Source organism: Diabrotica virgifera, chromosome 2, assembly GCF_917563875.1.
Source record: "Diabrotica virgifera virgifera chromosome 2, PGI_DIABVI_V3a".
Classification (NCBI taxonomy): Eukaryota; Metazoa; Arthropoda; class Insecta; order Coleoptera; family Chrysomelidae; genus Diabrotica; species Diabrotica virgifera.
In genome coordinates, this window is record NC_065444.1 from 281,035,331 (window position 1) to 281,058,784 (window position 23,454).

A 23,454-nucleotide genomic window follows, 5' to 3' on the forward strand; every position below is an offset into this window, starting at 1 on the left:
CATCTATTGCAAATTTCTAGTACCGATTATAGGTGTCCGTTTTAGGTAGGGCAAAGGTTATTTTATCGCATAACCTTTTTATCTTTAACTTTAATGCATTTCTGATACTGGATTATTAAATTGTGAAGTATTCTAGTACTAAAAGATACTCTTGTTTTAAATCCATAGGACACACCGTTTTCTAGAAAAATCGATTTGAAAATTTTTATTTTCATTGGTGATGAAAATTCATTGGAGGTGAATTATAAATTGTAAAATTCTCTAATCTTCTTTAGTCTCAGCATCCGTTATGAATTGCAAATTTTAGAAGCCTCTGAGGTGTAACCAGAAGGGTTCCCATTGTTTTCAATCTGGTGGGATGTTTGTAGAGTAATATTTTTGATGTTATTTTATGTGCTATTAGATTGAAAGCTTAGTATTTTACCTGCATCCCTGCCATTTCGCACCATCATCTCCAAAATGATCCTAAATCCAAAAGCTGCATAATATCAACAGGACATTTTAGGCATATTGAGAAATTAATGGTGTAATAGAATAATCAGAGGTGAGTAAATATAATTATAAAAATATTAAAATATCCAATAACCCCATAAAATTAATATCCATCTTATTTAAATTGCTTACTCAGTTAATTAAAAAATTTTTGAGAAAAATAAATTATACATTTAAAAACAGAAAGAAAAATATCCCAGTAAATATAGAAAAAATGCACGCTTTCAAATGTTTACAGACCAACGGCAATATTGATATTGCTACAGTAAATCAGATGAAAAAACCCATTTTAATGGAAGTTTCTTTTAAATCCGCGCAAGGTGTATTAGATGAAAGCTAAATCCCAAAGAGCGTAAAAAACGTGATCCGAGGTAAGTTGCGTTGTGTAGATGGAAGTAAAGAGGAATCTTCAGGTGATATTTGCTTTTTTATATATTGAATAAAGTGCTATAGCTCAGTTAATAATTACACAATTTTGATCATACACACATTTGATCTGTATGGACAATTTTATTGATTTGATAGATTGAAATAGAATAGAAATATCTGCATTCAAAAGAATGAATTGAATTCCAATGGTTCCAATTACTTTTAATAAAAAAAAATATTTTTAACAAACAACAAAACCAACTGTTGTCCACAAGCATTAACTATGTAGCCTCTAAAGTAGTCACTGGCCGAATATGGTTTATTTGACACACCCATACGGAGCTGTGGACTTAGCGGAAAGCAGAAATATTAATAAAAAATTGATAAAAGCTGTCAAAATGCTATACAATAAACCCATATCCAAAATTAAAGCAGGGACTAAAATAACAACAGGGTTTGTAACATTAAAGGGTTGAACCAAGGATGTTGCCTGTCCCCCCTTTATTCAAATATACCTCGAAAGTGTTGAAAAAGATGGATTTAAAAATATAAATCAATGGGTATACCACTCACAAAAACTATGACATGTACTCTCAACTTTGTAGACGATAAATGATAGCATCTCAAAAAAGAATATATGAGATTATAGTGAAAATTATCACTCTGTACAGCTGCTAGATATGACCATTGAAAGAAATAATACTGGCAAGGCTGAGAGCAACAAAACCTCAACTAAAGGAGAACAGCACCACAAGAAGAGGATCCCATTGGCTGGTTCTATTGGTACTAAGGTATGTGTAGCTGTCCAACCTGTCAATTGGTTGTTGGATAAACAACAGCCGTGTATTTAATAGTTCACGCTTATTGACTACATACCAAGTACTTTGTTTTTGTCGTATTGGGATATGTTCTCTAATTATATCTGATATGCAAGAAATTAGTCTTTGAAAATCTTCTAAGCTATCTGCAAAAACTATTGCGTCGTCGGCATATCTAATGCTGTTTAGACGCACTCCGTTGACTTGGTCCAGTGCTTGCTCGACGATATGTTCAGGGAACTTAATTAAATAACAGCGGTGACAAAATGTATCCTTGTCTCATTCCACTATCTGTGGAGATTACCTCTGTTAATTGGTCACCCACTTTAATATTGACAGTTGTAATATATAAATTATATATTTTTAATCTCAAGTCTCTAACACTTAATCCCGCTTTTTGTAGTCAATAAAATAAATATACATATAGGTCAAAGTTGACATCTCTGCACCTCTGCATAAGCAGTTAGACGGCGTATAGAGCATCTCGGGTGTCTAAGGCATCGTTGAATCCAAATTGTGTTACTTGTTCTTCGCTTTTCTATATTATTATTCTGCCAGGTATCATTGCCTAGTCACCTCATGATGGATGTGGTACCTACATTTTTCATTAACAAAAATATGTTAATTAAAATCATTTTAAAATTTTTAAATAGTTGTTCTAGTTGTTTTTTCCAAACATCTAATGTTTGGAAAAATTTTCCTTCAAAAATAAATTTCACGCGACAAACTTTCCATAATCTGGTAAATTTTCAGTAAACCGCTCACCCTTACGTACATATATACAAATACCAGAATTTAGCTTTGCATCAAAAAGATTCATCCCAGATAAACTTGAAATAAAATTTGGTTATATTTTCCTCATGAAAAGAAATTACTTCGATTTACAGCTTTAGCAAGTTCCCGAGGTGTTTTTTTCTTTGTAAAGGTTATTCGGATTTAGCGTTATCGGAATTTATTGGAAAATTAAACAGAAGGAAATGTTGTCACCCATTCGTGAATTTAAAGAAGATAATAACGTGTCAAGATGTAAAAGAGTAATAAAACTTAAAAAAAAAGAATGTGTGTGTACTTTGTACGCACGTAAGAAGTTATACTTCTATTATATGGTTTCAACGAAATTAATATACTTTAAACAGTTTATTTTAATATTTAAATATTAAACTAATTTTAGTACTTACTACTTCTCAAAATTTTTTATTAAAACAGTGCCAAAAATTAAAATAATAAAAGAATAAAACACGTACAAACAAACACATTGAAAAATGCCACAAATGATTTCGGAACAATGTAGGAAAAAATTTTAACTAAATACGTATTTTCTGGAAAAAAGATTATATAATAAACTTACAAACATAAAATGTATAAAAAAAATACAAAAAATAATTTCCATTGGGTTCGAACCCGCTTATCAGCGCAGTTAGTATTGAAATTCATTCACCTTAAACTTTTACCCACGGAGACCATGTGTCATCATGTGCGAAGATCAACTAACTAAACGGATTAAACTTTTGACGGTTCTGAATTTAACCAATTTATTTTGATTTTGAATTGAAATTATTTAGAATGGAAAAAAATATTAGAAGACAACAAAACATAGAGTAAGAAAATAATAGGTTAGGTCGTTAGGTGAATATTGATAGAAATTTTGATGGTAATCAAATTATGTAAATCAAAGCATTACATAATATTTTAGTAGGTTCTTTTTATATTTTCCAAATAGGTAGATGCTACCTATGACATTTTTTATTAGGATACTGAATCATTTACAATTATTACGTACCTGTCGCTTTTAAAAACTATTTAAAAAGTCACTACAATATTATAAACTTGCATTTTTCTCTGCCATCACAACAATAAAAACTAATATACACAACATTAATTTGTTTATCCAAAATCTCCATATTGAACAATTATTGACAAATGATTTCATCCCAATCAGATCCCGTATAACGTTTATACCATACTGTCTGTGTGCGCAGGCGCACATAATTATGAACTTTTACTTTCAATCGCGCCTAAAGAAGTATAACTTCAAAAAGAATGTGTGTGTACTTTGTACTCACGTATAAAGTTACACTCTATTATATGATTTCAACAAAATAAAATATTTTAAACAGTTTAATTTTATTTTATTTAAATATTAAATTAATTTTAATACTTACCACTTTCCAAGCACCTAAAAATAAAAAAAAAGACAGCAGTTGTCCGCATTTGAACCCGGAACCTCTCGATCTGTAGTCGAATCAATGCCCCACGACTCTACGAGCTCATTGTTTATACGGTTTGTCTGACATAATGCAAATCACGGTAACAAATAGACGAAGTGAAGTATAAATTATACAAATGTTTTAATATTACGTATTATCTTACTCAGATAACAACTTCAAAAAGGTTTGTACGAGTATACGGCCTCTCCTTTAATGGGAGTACCTAATGATACATGGCCTGTTCCATTTCTAACTATTGTTGACGATCCAAAACACTTTACTTCGCTTCATCAGTAAACAATTTTCTTTATTTATTTCACAATATTGAAAATTGTTATTATAGAATGTTGTTTGGAATAAAAAATTACGGTCTGATATATGCAATTACACCCTTCTAATGGAAAAAAATATTCGAAGGTTTTTCTCAAATTATGGATACAAACACCATTTTCATTTATAATTCTTTTATTTTTAATTTGACGAAGAAAAGTTATTCTTCATAAAAAGCTCTTCATGGTCCAAGATTTATGATGCAACCATCATATATCAGATTTTATTAATTTTATACGAGGTATATAAAAAATATGAACTTCGATCAAGAGTAAAATACCTTTATAGTTCCCAACATTTAAATTAGAGTGATATAATTGCACATTAAAACATAGTTTTTAATTCTAAACAACTTCATAATAGCAACTTTCCATATTGTGAACTTAAATACGTAAATAAACAAAGTTTTCGTTATGATAATGCTCGTATTTTCAGCTTGTTTATTTTATTTTCCCGCGGGTGTCATTATGGTAGGGGAGCCCAAGCGGGGATTTTTGCAGTCACTCGAGCGCGTCAGATTAGCATATGGTGAGAGACCTGGTACCCTGCAGATGTACCTCTACTATATATTGGCTCTTAACACAGGGGAGTTCGTTAAGGGGGGCCCGAAAAAAAAAATCTACCCTTAAAAAAGCTCGAAATTGTCAGATTAAGATAAGGTAGATTAAGTACATGCAAAAGAGTGTATATTTCAAAAATCTGACGATTTGAGCCGGGCGTAAGGAAATGGGTGAGTCCCAAAGTTTCACAAGAAAAAAGCGAATATTTCGCGAAATAAATGACAGATCGAAAAACTAAAAAATACATGCTCAATATTTTTTAAAAATCTATCGAATGATGCCAAACACGACTTCTCACGGAGAGGGGTGGGGGGTAAATTTAATATTTTTAATACGAATCCCGCGATATTTCGCGAAATGAACATCAGATCGAAAAACTGTAAAATACACTTATTCAATATTTTTGAAAAATCTGTCGAAAGACACCAAATACGACCCCCCATGGATGTGGGGTGGGGGGTTACTTTAAAATCTTAAATAGGAACCCTCATTTTTTATTGCAGATTTGGATTCCTTACGTAAAAATAAGTAACTTTTATTCTAAACATTTTTTCGAATTATGGATAGATGTCGCTTTAATCGGAAAAAACGATTGTTGGAAATGGAAAATTAAATTAAAAAATGGCAAGCGCCCACTAAAATGGAAAACTTTACTTAACTTTTTTTAGTTTTAGGACCTACTCTTTACAACCCAATAGGTCCCCAAAGCGCTCGAGTGACTGCACATTTAGCATACTTTGCTCCCCTACTATTATATAGATTTTTGAAAAATCGTGTTTTTTAGTTTTGCGATCCGATGTTAATTTCGCGAAATATTCGATCCCGCCTCTTTTCACATACCCTGTATAAGTAATTTTTGACTTAAAACAGTTTTTGTTATCTTTTACCTCGAAAATCTACCAGGGATTCGAAATTCGAAAACCGTTTAACGTTGAAAGAGGTCAGCTTTATTTGTGCCCGTGTGCAATAAATTCGATGATGAGGATTAGGGGGGTCCAAAGGGGATCCCCAATCCAATACTGATTTAGTGTACGGTAGCGGAAATGCTCTGCTGCTGTATCTATGTTTAGAGACCCTAAGGGAAACAAATTAATTAAGATCTTGTTTATTGGTTAAGGAAACGGACGAGTATGAGTCTTTATTGTTGCTAGTTAATGGCGTAATTTAATTACACTTCTTCTGGCAATGTTTGTCCAGTCCATCGAAATTTGAGCTACTAGAATTAGGCCAGTAAAGAAAACAGTCAAAAAAAATCTTAGGTATATCGGTTTTTAAAGGTTCTAATGCCTGGTTGCACCAACAGATCTTAAACTTAAGACGATAATAAGATAAGAATTAATATAATATAATTATAATATAATATGATAAGAATAGTATAATATAATAATAGAAATAATTGTTAATAAGATAAGAATCTAAAATAATGTTTAATAGTAAGAGATACTTAAGGCAGCCCTATCTATAAGATGAGCTGGGCGAAGCTGGAGCTTAAGATCTGTTGGTGCAACGAGGCATACAATGTATATAGTGATGAGCGCGCTAATAACCTGCAAAATAGCACACAGGATGGAATACGTATATTAAGTTGTAAGATAAACAGAGATGAAACTAGTCCAGTTGGGAAATTTAGCGATATTAACCAATAAATTTACATTATATTGATTGTTTCCCACCTTTACACGTATCAGAGGCGTATGCCAACTAAAACTGTCATTGTGACAGTGGTAGTTGCCAAAAACGTGCGATACGTCTAAAGGTGGGAAACAATCAATATAATGTAAATTTATGGGTTAATGTCGCTAAATTTCCCAGCTGAAATAGTTTCATTCCTTTTTATCTCACAACTTAATACGTTTTCCATCTTTTGTGCTATTTTGCCGGTTATTAGCTCGCTCATCACTGTATAATAATTTATACGTTTATAACGATAATTTCCACCTCCACTAGTTTCATCTCTTTTTGTTCCGCAATGTATTATATTTTCCACCTTTTGCACTGTATATGAGAGATAGCTAATAAAAAATCCTACATCGACGTACATACATCTAGTTTTACTTTGTTTGTGTACATAATCATAAAAAGTGAAAAAGTTCTTAAATTTGCTAGTTTCTAAATTAATATACATAAACAACTGACCGAGCTAATTGCAAAACCTGTATTTTTGCATTATTTTGCAATTGTTAATAACTTTGGTTTTTAAATAATGGCATATAATAGTACTACTTGAAGTTATCACAATTAATGAATTATTTAAGTGTGCTAAATCTCAGCTATATGGACCAAAACGTAGTTTGTAAATTCTGTACTAATAAGTAAAAAGTTCTTAAAGGCAATAGTAGCGATCAACAGGTAGCAACAAACGCGGTCCAAGATTGCGGCTGTAATTTTGAATATTTTTTCGAGATATTTGGCACACATATTCGTAATATAATAAAGAATGGCGGTACAGAGCCCACTTTGAGAAATATGTTATTATGTGGAAATTACCCTATAACTAATAGTCCGTTCTTTAAGGGTACAATATTGCAAAATCTCTAAATTTTAAAGAACCGCTTGGATTGACATGAAATTTGGCATACACATAGCTAACAAGTCAAAGAAAAAAAGTGATATTGTGCCGATATGTGCTTCTGCCCTGGGGGTGGTTTTCACCCCCTCTTGGGGGTGAAAAAATATTCGTCCAAAGAATGCCAGGAAATGCATAAACTGGCTAATTTTAAGTAACTTTTGTTCTATAGAGTTTTTTCATTAAGTCAATACTTTTCGAGTTATTTGGCAGTGAATATGTTCATTTTTTCAACAAAATAACCACGCTTTAAGACGGTTTTTCGCAAATAACTCAAATAGTAAGTATTTTGTCGAAAAAACATTCTTGGCAAAAATATAGCCAGTAAAAAATTTTAAAAAATGGTGTATATATCACGTCTCTATACCTAATAGAAGCAGAGTTATAGCTAATGAAAAATAGGTTCATATTTGTCAAATTCCAAATGGAATACTTTAACGTGAAATAACCAAAAATGAAGCACATTTCGGGGAAAACTCATTAAAACTTATTTAAAGTGTTTAAAAAAAACTTCATTTTTGTTTTAAAAAAATTTCTAGCATCAAAATTAAACAAGTTACGCTCAAAATAAAGTTAGTCCCTTTTCGTTTTGGTAAAAAAAATCGAGAAAATCACCCCCTAATTAGTATCTTAAATGAACTTAATCGTTACGACTTCACAAGTTTCTTGACTAGTGTATATATTGTTTATATAATCTGTAAGTTTCATCAGTTCAAAGTCCTTATTATTGAAAGGGCTGTAGTTAAAAGGGGTTGAACGAGTCATTGATCACGAATGTACGCAAATTTAGAAACACAAAATCTTAATCAACTTTTGTCTAAGAGAAAAACAAAAACATACATGATATTCAGAAAAGCAAATCTGACTTTTTTTTTGTTTTTCGAGATTTTTGGTATCTCTAACAATTTTAAGTTATTTTGAAAAAAGGCATATTTTTCAAAATTTAAATTTTTAAAAATTTTATTTTCAAACCAAATTTTTTCAAAAATAAGCACTTTGAATAGATAAAACTTACAGATCATATAAAGACAACATAAGTAAAATAATTTGTGGAGCGGTAACGATTAATTCCATTTAAGTTGCTAATTAGGGGGTGGTCTTCCCGATTTTTTTTTTGCAAAAACAAAAGGGGCCAACTTAATTTTGAGCGTTACTTGCTTAAATTTAATGCTAGAAACTTTTTGTAAAAACAGGAATAAAGCTTTTTAAACACTTTAAAAAAGTTATAGTGGGTTTTCCCCAAAAAGTGCTGAATTTTTTGGATATTTCACGTCGAAATATTCTACTTGAAATTTGGTGAACATGAATCTATTTTTCATTGGCTATAACTCTGGTTCTACGAGATCCAAAGACCTAACGCGTACACCATTTTTTTACTTTCTTATAAGCTATATTTTTGCTAAGAACGTTTTTTTCGACAAAATACTTACTTTTTGAGTTATTTGCGAAAAACCGTCTAAAAATGTGGTTATTTTGTTGAAAAATGAACATATTCACTCGCAAATAACTCGAAAAGTGTTGACTTGGCGAAAAAGCTCTATAGAACAAAAGTTACTTAAAATTAGTCAGTTTACCCATTTCCGGACCTACTTTGGACATATATTTTTTCACCCTCAAGAGGGGGTGAAAGTCATCCCCAACGCAAAAGCACACATCTGCACAATATCACTTATTTTCTTTAACATGTAAGCTATGCGTATGCCAAATTTCATGTCAATCCAAGCGGTTCTTTAAAATTTAGAGCAAAAACCGTGAAAGAATGGACTATAAATAAAATATTGCAACAAGGAGCCTGTACCGCCATTAAGAAGAACAAAAAAATAAACTTTTTTCAAATAAACTTTTTGGTCCCATGCCTAGATTTTGTGTCATATTGGACCTAGTAAAATTTTTATCTCTAACAAGAAATCGAACAGTATAACTAAATAACTGATTAGTCAACATAGAGAAAGTGTCATCAAAATTAAACAAGTTACGCTCAAAATAAAGTTAGTCCCTTTTGGGTTTGGTAAAAAAATCGAGAAAATCCCCCCCTAATTAGTATCTTAAATGAACTTAATCGTTACGACTTCACAAGTTTCTTGACTGGTGTATATATTGTTTATATGATCTGTAAGTTTCATCGGTTGAAAGTTCTTATTATTGAAAGGGCTGTAGTTAAAAGAGGTTGAACGAGTCACTGATCACGAATGTATGCAAATTTAGAAACACCAAATCTCAATCAATTTTTGTCTAACAGAAAAACAAAAGAATACATGATATTCATAAAAGTGAATCTGACTCTTTTTGTTTTTCGAGATTTTTGGTATCTCTAAAAATTTTTAAGTTATTTTGAAAAAAACATATTTTTCAAAATTTAAATTTTTAAAAATTTTACTTTTAAACCAAATTTTTTCAAAATTAAACACTTTAAATCAATAAAACTTACAGATCATATAAACAAAACATAAGTAAAATAATTTGTGGAGCGGTAACGATTAATTTCATTTAAGTTGCTAATTAGGGGGTGGTCTTCCCGATTTTTTTTTGCAAAAACAAAAGGGACCAACTTTATTTTGAGTGTAACTTGCTTAAATTTAATGTTAGAAACTTTTTGTAAAAACAGAAATAAAGCTTTTTTTAAACAGTAAAAAAGTTATAATGAGTTTTTCCCAAAAAGTGCTTAATTTTTTTGGATATTTCACGTCGAAATATTCTATTTGAAATTTGGTGAATATGAATGTATTTTTCATTGGCTATAACTCTGGTTCTACGAGATCCAGAGACCTAACGTGTACACCATTTTTTTTTTACTTTTTTAAAAGCTATATTTTTGCTAAGAACGTTTTTTTCGACAAAATACTTACTTTTTGAGTTATTTGCGAAAAACCGTCTAAAAATGTTGTTATTTTGTTGAAAAATGAACATATTCACTCGCAAACAACTCGAAAAGTGTTGACTTGGCGAAAAAGCTCTATAGAACAAAAGTTACTTAAAATTAGTCAGCTTACCCATTTCCGGACTTATTTTGGACATATACTTTTTCACCCCCAAGAGGGGGTGAAAGTCACCCCCAGGGCAAAAGCACACATCGGCACAATATCACTTTTTTTCTTTGACATGTAAGCTGTACGTATGCCAAATCTCATGTCAATCCAATTGGTTCTTTAAAATTTAGAGCAAAACCGTGAAAGACTGGACTAATACAATATTCAAAACTTCTTTGTTTTTTAATTGCTAATCAAGCGTGCGCGCACTATTTCCACCGACAGTATGGTGCAAATGAATAGAATAAATTCGTTATTTCGTAAACCAGCGACTTTAAGGAAAAATCCCGAAACAGGTCGATTTTTATTTTTAAGTTATGATATTGTGGCATATATGGTATACTAGTGACGTAATCCATCTCGACGTGATGACGTAATCGATGATTTTTTTAAATGAGAATAGGGGTCGTGTGCTAGCTCATTTGAAAGGTACTTCAATTCTCTATTCAGTAATATAAACATTTACATAATTATTGATAAAAAATTTTTATTAAATTAAATTATTTGACAAAAAAAGAAGTAGAAGGACACCCTGTATAAATAATTATGTAAATGTTTACATTACTGAATAGAGAATTGAAGTACCTTTCAAATGAGCTAGCACACGGCCCCTATTCTCATTTAAAAAAATCATCGATTACGTCGTCACGTCCAGATGGATGACGTCACTAGTATACCATATATGCCACAATATCATAACTTAAAAATAAAAATCGACCTGTTTCGGCATTTTTCCTTAAAGTCGCCGGTTTACGAAATAACGAATTTATTCTTTTCATTTGCACCATACTGTCGGAGAAAATAGTGTCGCGCACGCTTGATTAGCAATTAAAAAACAAAGGACTTTTGAATATTGTATTGCAAAAAACTCTTCGGGATTTCATCAATCGATGTTTAAAGAATATCTACCTACCTTGGCAACATTTAAATTTTCAGATTTTTATATAGTTTTTGATGGTTAAAAATGGCCGATTTCGCAATTTTTCAATTTTTAATCGCTTATATGTCAAAAACTATCATTTTTAGAGAAAAGTCACTAAAGACCTTTTCTGTTTGGAATGATCCAAAAAACCTAAAAAAATAATTCCATGCAAAAAAAATAATTTTAGGAAAAAAACAAAAAAAAAAACGTTTAAAAAAATTTTTACCACCTTTTGGTCCTGGCAACATGCAAATTTGTTAAAAGGAGTTGAGTAAGATTGTGCAAAAAATCCGAATTAGAATATTTTTCCTAGCGGATGTGCAGTGGCTTTCTAGACTATATGCAGATAACCAGAACAGAAATCTGACGCAGGTTTGTCAAAATGATAGTGACACTTTCTCTATATTGACTAATCAGTTATTTAGTTATAATATGTTCGATTTCTTGTTAGAGATAAACATTTTTACTAGGTCCAATGTGACACAAAATCTAGACATGGGATAAAAAAGTTTATTTGAAAATGTTTATTTTTCTGTTCTTCTTAATGGCGGTACAGGTTCCTTTTTGAAATATTTTGTTTGGTTATAGAGTAATTTCCACATACTACTATATTTCTCAAATTGGGCTCTGTAAAGCCATTCTTTATTATATTACGAATATGTGTGCCAAATATCTCGACAAAATATTCAAAATTACAGCCGCAATCTTAGACCGCGTTTGTTGCTACCTGTTGATCACTGCTGTTGCCTCTTAGGTCAAAAATATCGATTTTGATTAAGTTCTTCAGTATTTAAAAAAAAAATGATAAAAAGCGATGAAACGCGTTTGAAGTTCAACGCTTAGTTGAATATAACAGTTAATTTTAAAATAGAGATGAAAATAACTCGATTTCTATTACTTTTTATCGATTGCTTTAACGCATTGCAAATTAAATTATCTAAACTGGAAGACGATAGATGGGTTAGAAATAATGAGCAAAAGGCAGAGAGATTTGCTACATTTTGAGAAAATACATTGAAACCACATGATGAACAAATTAATGATCAAATATTATTAGAGCCTACTCAGACAGAGGACAGAATTGGACCAACATCACCGAAGGAAGCTGATGAAATAAAAGACAACACAAATCCGAAGAAAGCACCAGGATATGATCTAATCACTGAAAAATTACTAAAAACCTGCCTCGTAAAGCCATAGTATAATTGACCAACCTCATCAATGCTGCATTTAGAATGAGCTATATTCCAAATTTGTGGAAAATAATTGAGGTAATAATAATACCAAGACCAGGTAAATCATTAAATGAAATCTCCTCATATAGACCATCATCAATTATTTTACCAGTGATGTTGAAGCTTTTTAAGAAGCTCCTACCAAAAAGGATGAAACAAATAATAGAAGAGAAAAAAAAATGATTTCAAACCCCTAATGTCGCTTTAGAAATAAACATTCCACGATTGATCAGGCACACAGAGTTACCAGCATAATTGAAAAATCATTGGAAGAGAAGAAAGTCTGTTCTACAACCTTTTTAGGCGTAACTAAGGCATTCTAAAAAAGTGTGGCAAGAAGGTTTAATCGAAAAACTTAAACTTATGCCAAAAAAATATTCAGAAATTTTACAGATATTTCAAAATTAAACAAGAAAACGTGTACCACATATCTAACAAAAAAAAAAGCAGGAGTCTCTCAAGGAAGCGTATTAGGTTCGGTCCCTTCTCTATAATGTGTACCTATTATACACATACATCATACCTGAACTAGAATATAACCACATTTGCAGATGATACTGCTATCCTAACAATAGGTGATACTATCCAAGAAGCAGAACAAAAATTACAGTTGTCAATAATTAAAATAATTAAAAACATTCTTCTTCTTCTTGTGGTGCTTTCACCTTTAGTGGAGGTTAGCGACTACACTGGCAAATCTGTCTTTGTCCAATGCAGCTCTAAACAAAGATGTTGAATCAAGGCCGGTCCAGTTCCTGATATTTCTAAGCCATGAAATCTGGCGTCTACCGGGACCCCGTTTTTCTTCAATCCTACCCTGGATGATCAGTTGCGCGAGGCGGTACTTTTCGTTTCTCATTATGTGTCCCAGGTAGCTAACTTTTCTGACTTTAATGATTTTTAGCAGTTCCCTATCTGTACCTATTCTCCTCAGAACATCTTCGTTGGTGGTGTGAGTTGTCCAAGGTATTTTCAAGATTCTTCTATAAAGCCAGAGTTCAAAAACTTCTAACTTGTTCATCAGTGTTGTGTTGAGTGTCCAGGCCTCAGTTCCATACAAAAGTATTGACCACACATAGCAATGCAGAAAACGGTATCTAAGGCTGATATTAATGCTACTGTTACAAAATAAGCTTTTCATTTTAATAAACCCCTGTCGGGCTACCTCTATTCTCGCTCTTACTTCTTGTTTATAATCAGTTTGCTTGTTGAACCAGCAACCAAGATATTTGTATTGGCTTACGTATTCAAGCTGTTGGTGTTTCACATATATTGGAAGAGGTAAATTTTTGTTCCTTGAAATTTGCATAACTTTGGTTTTCGCAGTATTGATCTTCATCCCCCATTTTTCACAACTCTCAGTAACCCTATCCAACAGTATCTGCAGACTATGCTCCGAATCAGTCATTAATACCGTGTCATCTGCATAGCGGATGTTATTTACTCTTTGACCGTTTATCCTGATTCCTTCTAAAGAGTGCGATAAAGCGTTCGCAAATATTACCTCAGAGTAGACGTTAAAGAGTATGGGTAATATCACACAACCCTGTCTAACACCTCGTTGTATTTCAATTGGCCTTGACGTGTTACCATTGGTCTTTAGGATTGCTGTCTGATTCCAATAAATAGACCCTATAATTTTAGAATATCTTTTGTCGACTCCGATGTCGTTCAATCTTTCTATCAAGGTGTTGTACTTCACCCTATCGAACGCTTTCTCAAAATCTATAAAACAGACATGCTGATTTTTGCATCTTTGTGCCAGAGTTTCAGAACAGAATATTGCTTCTCGTGTCCCCATACCTTTCCTGTAGCCAAATTGTTCTTGACCGGTGACCTCGTCACACCTTTTATATATTCTGTTCTGTATGATTCGCAAGAAAAGTTTCAGAATGTTATTTAGTAGACTTATAAGGCGGAAGTCCTGGCATAGTTTGGCGTTTTTCTTTTTAGGCAGCGGTATGAAGACGGATTCAAGCCATGTTTTAGGGATCGTCCCTGTATTGTAAACATTATTAAATAGTCCAAGAAGAAGGTCTAAGTTTTCCTCGTTGATTAACTTCAATAGCTCAGCTGGTATTTCATCTTTTCCTACAGATTTGTTGTTTTTTAGTTGACGTAGAGCATACTCCAGTTCGGACTTCAGTATTGGAGGACCTTTGTCGTTTTCTTTATTTAATGTAGGAGGTTCTCTGATGTCATAAAAGAGTTCCTTTATATAGTCTTCCCACATGTTTATTTGTTCTTCAGGGCTTGAAATCAGTTTGCCTTCTGCGTTGATTAGATTATTTGGTCCTTGTGAGCATGTCGTGCCTGTGAATTCCTTGAGTTTCTCATGAAGATAGAAGATTAAAAACAATATATTGATTATAATAATTATAAATTGTATTGTTTGTAATCTAATTCAGCAGTTGTTATTATTTTCCTGGTAGCCTCACTTCATACAATAAATGTCTAAAAAATAAAAAATATCAGCCAGGAGATTTTTTCTGAGGTTAGCAGCGCATTGTAAATTATGATTATTCGTTTGTGTAGTCAACTTTTTTAGTTTTTAATCAAAATTTTAATGAAAGACAATTAAAAATTTTAGTTTGAACGACAGTTTTGAATTGTTTGAAAAACCTATTGACCTATTGATACATACCTGTCGCAGGAAATTCCTGTAAGTGTAAAAACGCTAGCAGCTACCGTGGCATTGGCAATAAAGTTGCTAACGGTGCAGTATAAGTTTCCGAATGGCCAGTTCCTGAAACAAAAAACGTAATTGGAGAAGTGCTCAAAACAGAAGGGTCTCTAATTGAATTACTTCCGTAAACTCTGTTAGTGTTGAAAGCAAAGATACATTTTTTGTCTGTTTTATTACAATTGTATGTATAAACGAGTATACGAGCCTTAAAAACTAAATGTTTGGTAAAAAGAAAATTTATTGAAAATTTATTTTTCTAACTTTTAATTTAAGAAAATTTATTGAAAATTATTTGACACTAAGTTATATTCAAATAAAAACACTTAATTAATATTATTTTCTTTACAAACACAAAACAACTATTAAAAAAAAAACAAATAATTAAACACATCTAATTTATTTATAATCTCAAATTACAATTTATTTGTTAGACCGACCACGAGAGTAAACAACACTGACTGCCTATACTAATTCAATAGCGTCTTTTATATACCTAAGCGAATAAATGCAGAAAATTCATCAACAGTAAACAGCCAACTTTATCAGGTAAAAAAGAATTTACTAGTACAATCGGCAACGGGCCGGAATCTTCGGCGGCCAATCGGAGTCAAGGAGCATCACATTGCACCCTCCTTAAGATATGGTTCTTCCTGGAACCCTGTCGGGACTCGAACTCGATGCTGGTATCCACAACTGGATCCCCTTTTACAACTCTTAGTTGTATAAAAGCGGCAGGGAACGGTTTTCGCTCAGCACCAGTAACTATGGAGATTGCAACAGATTCGGTATCTTTAAAGATTTCTTTCACCATATTTCGGACAACCCTTTAATCTAATTGGCGGCATTGTAACTTTGGCATTGCTAACTTTTGCACGTCGAACACCAACACGTGCTCTCTCAATAGAATTAATGCATCCCATACATCTTGGTAGGTAGGTTGGTCATGGACAGTGTCTTTTGTTACCAGATCGAAAAGGTAACGTGATGCATCTTGGAGTTTCAGTGCTGTACCAGGAGCTGGCACTTCGCACTGAAGTTCTGCAACTCGACCAAACTTCCTTCTAAAGGCGGTGTGCTGTAATAAGATTATGAGGTTAAGATTTTTATAAGTATTATGAGATTAATTCGACTAATTAATATCGACTAACGTTTGCATTAATTGTTTATTTAAATATTAAATGTACTAATCCTTGAGCCACGGGTGCTGAAGAAGCAGCCCGTATTTTTGTAATAATAACACAATAACACACTTTGTGGTTGAAAAGAACATAGCGAAAGATCAAAATAAACTTGGTGTTCGTCGAGTAAAGATGTTTTATTTTCCCTTAACTACTTAACATTGAAAAGAACGTGAGGACTACCACCCATGGCTCCCAGGGTGACAGCTTATATCAAGTTATATCAGAGCGGATGCCATACCTCGTGCTTCTTTACTACTGGCCGGGATGGTATGGTCCAGTGAGTAGTCATCGGAAAGTGCGAGTAGATCTCGATTTTCTGCAGTGGTAGCACCATGTCTCCCTTTACCGGTACCTCCATAGGCCCCCATGAACTCTTCAAACGTGAGGTCAGGTACTTCTCGGACTTTGTTTACTTACACTTCTTCATCTACGTCGTGGTCTCATTCGAACGGCACCAACCGGTTATAGTGGACTACCATCGGCCTTCCCCTAGGAATTTTACTTATTTGGTAGATAACGTCGTTAATTTTCTTGATAATGAGGTACCGGACCTTCAGAAAACTGCTGCTACTACTGCAGAACTCGTCCCATAAAATGCTGTTTAACATTGTGATGACTTTTCTACCTGATTCCTTTTTTTCATTTTCGAAAACATGTCATACAAATCTGCTGAAATTCCATGTTACTATCCTGGCAAATTACTATTATTCCGATTCCATTTCAACTATTACTTTTCTTTGGGATTCACAGCTTGTATCCTTCACTTATGTTGCTCTCTAACGATATAATAAATTCTATGCAAAACCAATTTATCCAGATCGATCCCTTTAGACACGTTTTATTAAAACTCTGGTATATTGTCTCATACAACAATTTGTCACACTGATATCCGCATAAATCCTGAAAATAAGAAGTCTTAGCTCTAAGCTCTCTCGTAAATCTTGATCTCAACGTACCCTCTGCATAACATCTCATAAAAAATTTACTTTTTATGTTATTTCACTATGACAGATATACATCAAGCTACCAAAATTTAAAAATACGGGAGATATTATATTTAACAGGCAGACGAATCACGTTTCTTTTAAATAGGGTGAGGTTCTTCACCACGTTGCGTGGGAATAAAAAAGTAACCATTTATTCAAAAAAAAAACATATGTCTCGCCTCACAAAATATATTGAAGAGTGATGTATCATTGGAATTTTTCTTAAATTGATATATTTACAAGGTATGATTAGATTTAACTGAATACAGGGTGTAACAAAAATACAGGTCATAAATTAAATCATATATTCTGGGACCAAAAATAGTTTGAATGAGTTAACTTACCTTAGTACAAATATGCACATAAAAAAAGTGACAGCCCTTTGAAGTTACAAAATGAAAATCCATTTTTTCGAATATATCGAAAACTATTGAAGATTTTCTATTGAAAATGGACATGTGGCATTCCTATGGCAGAAACATCTTAAAGAAAAATTTTAATCAAATTTGTATACCCCATAAAATTTTTATGGGAGTTTTGTTCCATTAAACCCTCCCAAACATTTGTGTACGTCTCAGTTAAATTATTATTGTGGTACCATTAGTTAAATTCACTATTCTTAAAACTTTTTTGCCTCTTAGTATTTTTTCGATAAGGCAGTTTTTATCGAGTTGAGGCTTATTTTTTAATATGTTTACATAAAAATTTTATGGGAGTTTTTGTTCTTTTAAACCCCCCAAATCTTTGTGTACGTTCCAATTAAAATATTACTGCGCTACTATTAGTTAAACACAGTGTTTTTAAAACTTTTTTGTCTTTTAGTACTTTTGCGAGAAGGCACTTTTTATCGAGATCTGGCTTCTTTTTTAATATGGTTCAAAATATACCTAAAAATGTAAATCATAAATAAATTTTCATATTATTACCAAGTCTCCATAATCGTACTTAACCATATACAAATATGTGGGGGATTTGACGAATATTCAAAATATCTCGATAAAAACTGACTGTACGGAAAAGTACTAAAAGGCAAAAAAGTCTTAAAAATAGTGTGTTTAACTAATGGTACTACAATACTAATTTAATCAGAACGTACACAAAAGTTTGGGGGGCTTAAAGGAACAAAACCCCCATAAAATTTTTATGGGGTGTCCAAATTTCACTATAATTTTTTCTTAAGATGCTACTGCCATAATAATGCTACATGTCCATTTTCAATAAAAAATCTCTAATAGTTTTCGATATATTGGAAAAAATCGATTTTCATTTTGTAACTTCAAAGGGCTGTAACTTTTTTTATGTGCACATTTGTACTAAGGTAAGTTAGATTTAATCGAACTATCTTTGGTCCCAGGATATGTGATTAAATTTATGACCTGTATTTTTGTTACACCCTCTATACAGTGCGATAAGTGGTTTACAAACACAGCTTCGAAAAAAGTTTTTAATATTGTACTCTTCTGCTTCTTCTCTAGATGCAAATGTTAGCGATCACATCTTCCATTAACTCTCGTTTCTTGCAGTATCAAAGATTGTATGTCGGTGATCCCTGTCCATTGAAATATGTTTCGGAACCAGGAGCAAGGACATTTTCTTGCGTCCCATTCCTCTCTTGCCTTCGACGATTATAAGTTGGAGGAACTGATATTTTTCATTTTACATGATGTGACCCAGATACGCCGCTTTCCTTTTCTTGATGGTTGATTCTTTTAACGACATCTACATTTGGGACTATTGCCGTCCATGGTGTGGCGTTTGAAAAAACCCAAATTGGTTTTATACCCAATCCCCAAAAAGATACCTAAAGGGCCTAGCCGGGTAAGATGGTGAAAAGTGCCCCCAACTCGATTTAAATTCCATATAGGCTACTTTTTAGCACATATAGAGAAACACTTTTTCTGAAATTTTTAGCACCCTAGGTGGTCACGTGACCCCCCTAGAGCCTAATTAGCCTTTTTATGTTTTTATTTTTTATCTCAGCCGCATCAAGAGCTAACCAAAAACTTTATTTAAAAAAGTTGTAAGGTTCAAAAAGATCTATGCGAAAAAAATTTTTTTTTATTTTTTGGCGGGAAATTCGAATTTTTAGAACAATTTTAAACTTTTAAATAACTCTGAAAAAAAACTGAGACACTCGTTTTTACGAAAATCAATTATAACGTGTATTTTTACACAATCTTTCACCCTGAATTTTTTCAGATTTTTAAAATTGGTGAAACGTACCTTTAAAAATAAAAAAAACACATTTTTTCGGTTTTTTTTTCGTTTTTTGATACAATTTTATACATATTTTTCAAAAAAGGTAACACTGTCACTAGAATGGGTAAAAAACTGAAAAATAATTGGGGTTTGCTTTATAAAAATTTTTTGTAACGCCATCCATTTTCAAGATACAGGGCAGAAAACAAAATTTTACACATTTTTTACGATTTTGCTGAAACTACTGGCAACACTGTAATAAAACTTGGCGGGTTTTAAGAGGTAGTTATTGTGCATGTTTTGACATACAATTAAGGATTTGATATTCATCATTGGCGCGCATAGGGGTAATGGTCTGAACTTTTTAAAGAATAAAGATAGCACGCCACTGACATATTTTATTGACAATTAATTAACAATAAATAATAAATTAATTATTATTAATTAACAATCGTTTTTGAATTTCTCGTTCAATTTGTGACAAAAAATCTATCTTCTTATTTTTTCATACGACGCGCCATTTTTATTAAAAAAATAAAAGAATTTAACCCTTACAAAGCATTCGAACTTCTAGTAGTTTCTACATATTAAACATTATACATAGGTATGTACATAAACTCGTGCATCCATTATAAAAATTAATTCGAATACTTTGGAAGCGTTAAGATATTTTATTTTTTGCAACAAAACGGCGCTTCGTATGAAAAAATGGGAAGATAGATTTTTTGTCACAAATGGAACGAGGAATTCAAAAATGATTGTTAATTTGAAATATGTCAGTGGCGTACCATCTTTTTTGCTTTAAAAAGTTCAGACCATTACCCGTATGAGCGCCAATGATGAATATAAAATTCTTAATTGTATGTCAAAAAATGTACAACTAACTCTTAAAACTCGCCAAATGTTATTACAATGTTGCCAGTAGTTTCGGCAAAATCGTAAAAAATGTGTAAAATTTTGTTTTCTTCAACGCCCTGTATCTTGAAAATGGATGGCGTTACAAAAAAATTTTATTAAGCAAACCCCAATTATTTTTCATTTTTTTTACCTATTCTAGTGACGGTGTTACCTTTTTTGAAAAATATGTATAAAATTGTATCAAAAAACGAAAAAAAAACCGAAAAAATGCGGTTTTTTACTTTTAAAGGTACGTTTCACCAATTTTAAAAATCTGAAAACATTCAGGGTGAAAGATTGTGCAAAAATACACATTATAATTGATTTTCGTAAAAACGAGTGTCTTTGTTTTTTTAGAGTTATTTAAAAGTTTTAAATTGTTCTAAAAATTAGAATTTCCCGCCAAAAAATAAAAAAAAAATTTTTCATATAGATTTTTTGAAACTTACAACTTTTTTAAATAAAGTTTTTGGCTAGCTCTTGACGCGGCTGAGATAAAAAATAAAAACATAAAAAGCCTAATTAGGCTCTGGGGGGGTCACGTGACCACCTAGGGGGCTAAAAATTTCAGAAAGTGCGTTCCTCTATATGTGCTAAAAAGTGACCTATATGGAATTTAAATTGAGTTGGGGGCACTTTTCACCATCTTACCCGGCTAGGCCCTTTCTGATTTATTTTGTGAAGATTATTTATCTTTAAAAATTATCCTAAGCCGCTCCTGTTTGAAATGTTTCAAAATATTACGCAACATTGAGAAAGTACCTATTTTCCATTGAAAAAATGTATTGGACTGGTCCCAAAATTGTTGATGTTGCGGCGATAAGGACGAATTTTGCTTACAAGTACGCAGCAGGTTCGCAGCGGTGAAGGATTTTGCCGCGCGGAGAAGTAGTTCTACAAGTTACCCTCTTAGCTGGTAACACATCCAGCCAGCGGTGGAACTCAAGAGACCGCTACCTACCGGCTTAAAATTGTCTTTTGTCGCTATGTTAGATCAAGTGGATGGTTTATCCTTTGTTCTATAACCATTGAAGAACACCCGTGCAAAGTTTCATTCCATAATGTTGGATTTGAAAGGTGAAAATCGCAGTGCAAATAATGTGACGCAGTTGAGCCGGTATGGTAATGTGTGGTTCCTGTCTTCTTTGTTTGAAATTTCCGTATTGAGGTGCCGTATTGAAGTCCCGATGAGATGTTTGGTCTTAATAGTCTCGTTCCTGTTTTGTCCTGTACCATTTTAGAAGCCTGTTTTCGTCAAAAGAAGCCACGCTGTCCCCTTCCGTGTTGGATGGAAAGTTTAATTAAGTAATGCGATGTGAAGTATGTGACAATGAGATGTTTCTTTTGAAAAAATACTGTATTTTTCTCGTTTTTACATAAAAAAGGTGAATAAGTCCCAAGTAAATGTTAAAATTTGTAGTTGGTAGAATTTTAAATATTCTATAAAGATATTTTGCTTTCAAAATGGTTTAGTTTTGTAACGTTTGTTTAGTATTTAAAAGTGTTGTTTTGCTATTGTAGCTGTCTACAATTATTTTGTTTGAAAATAAACCGTATTATGTAAATTAAATAAAATGTCAGTGACATTTGACAGCTCAGTAAAATTTTGTTTTGAGATACACTGCCAAATAAAGTTAAAATGTTTGTATTGACAAAAAATCATGTAAAGTTGAAGATTTTTTATATTGTAAGTCATGTAAAAATTTGTTTTGTTTTTATTTGTCATTCCAGTAGTAAAGCCATTCATTTCCTTTTTGAGAATTTTTTTTAAATGAAAATAAACTTAGATGTTTGAAATAAATATTTTGAAAATGTACCTCTTTTTATTTTCTTAAACCCTTTTAGAACATAATTAACTTGATTTCTAATGCAACCGAAATTGAGTTTTAATGTAGAAGAAAAAAATATGACAAATAAGCCAAAGAAAGATGTTGGAATTGCCCAGTTTGACCCAAAAGAGGAATCTCAGATGAATGTCCCCCCAATTGGTATCCGTAAGTACCCAATATGTGAATCTGAGGATTTTTCAAACGGCGTCATATTTTAAATAGTAGAAAAGTCCTCAAGTCTGTGTAAGTATCCTTTGCTTATTTGGTAATGGCAGTTAGTCTTCTTTAAACCCCTCGCTAACGATTCCACGACCCGCCACCAAACAAAACCTAAGCTGCCGTTCGCAAAGAAGGTTTGAGTAGCTGCTCCTTCTACTTTAGCCCCATTTCGACCCCCCAGTATCTTTGTAGTTAGTCTTATCCCTGTCCCATCTGAGCAGACATGTAAAACGCTTCAATGGTATCTTTAGAATACGGCAATAAAGCCACATTTCGAAAGCTCTTAATCTGTTTATATCCCTCGTTTTGAGTACCCAGCCCTCTACGCCATATAGCAGCACCGACTATACGTAGCGCTTAGTAAACCTTAGTCTCAGTTGAAGATCGAACTCTAAACTCTAAACAGGTCAGTACCTTCCTAAATTTGACGAAAGCTTGTCGAGCTTGCTCGCTCAATGCGACATTTTACTTCCCTGGCAGATGCTCAATCTTCAAAAAGCCACGTCTTCCTAATAAATGTTAAATAAATGAGGGGAAAGCACATATCCCTGTCGAACACCCGTTCTGAAATGTATGGGTTTAGATATAGAATTGTCTATTTTTAATTGTTCCGCTTGATACCAGTACAAGTTTTCATTGCGTCTTTTTGGTCTATATCAAGTTTCTTGAGGATCTGCATTACCTTGTGGTGTTGGATACGATCAAGCCCTTTTTCTTAATCTAAGAAGTATAGAAACACGTCCTTCCTCTGATGGTAACAATTTTGGACCAGCACCTGTGTTGCTACTATTGTTTCTCTTGTTTCTAAACCTTGCTTAAACCCGAACTGAGAATCACTATATACTAATTACAGTTCTATATACAGTGAGGACGTTTGAGTTGGAATAAATTCATTATCTCGAAAATGGACAAATTTGGAGAGAAATCCTGAG

The 23,454-nt window shown here is 32.6% G+C and overlaps 1 protein-coding gene across 1 annotated transcript in view; it reads right to left on the bottom strand.

The window, feature by feature from the left end:
* Nucleotides 1–23,454, bottom strand: part of LOC126879895 (tachykinin-like peptides receptor 86C) — an 883,727-nt gene that overhangs the window by 199,313 nt on the left and 660,960 nt on the right. Inside the window, exon 5 of the mRNA XM_050643239.1 lies at nt 15,170–15,271. Within this exon, the coding sequence (XP_050499196.1) occupies nt 15,170–15,271 (102 nt within the window). The remainder of the gene's footprint in view (nt 1–15,169; nt 15,272–23,454) is intronic.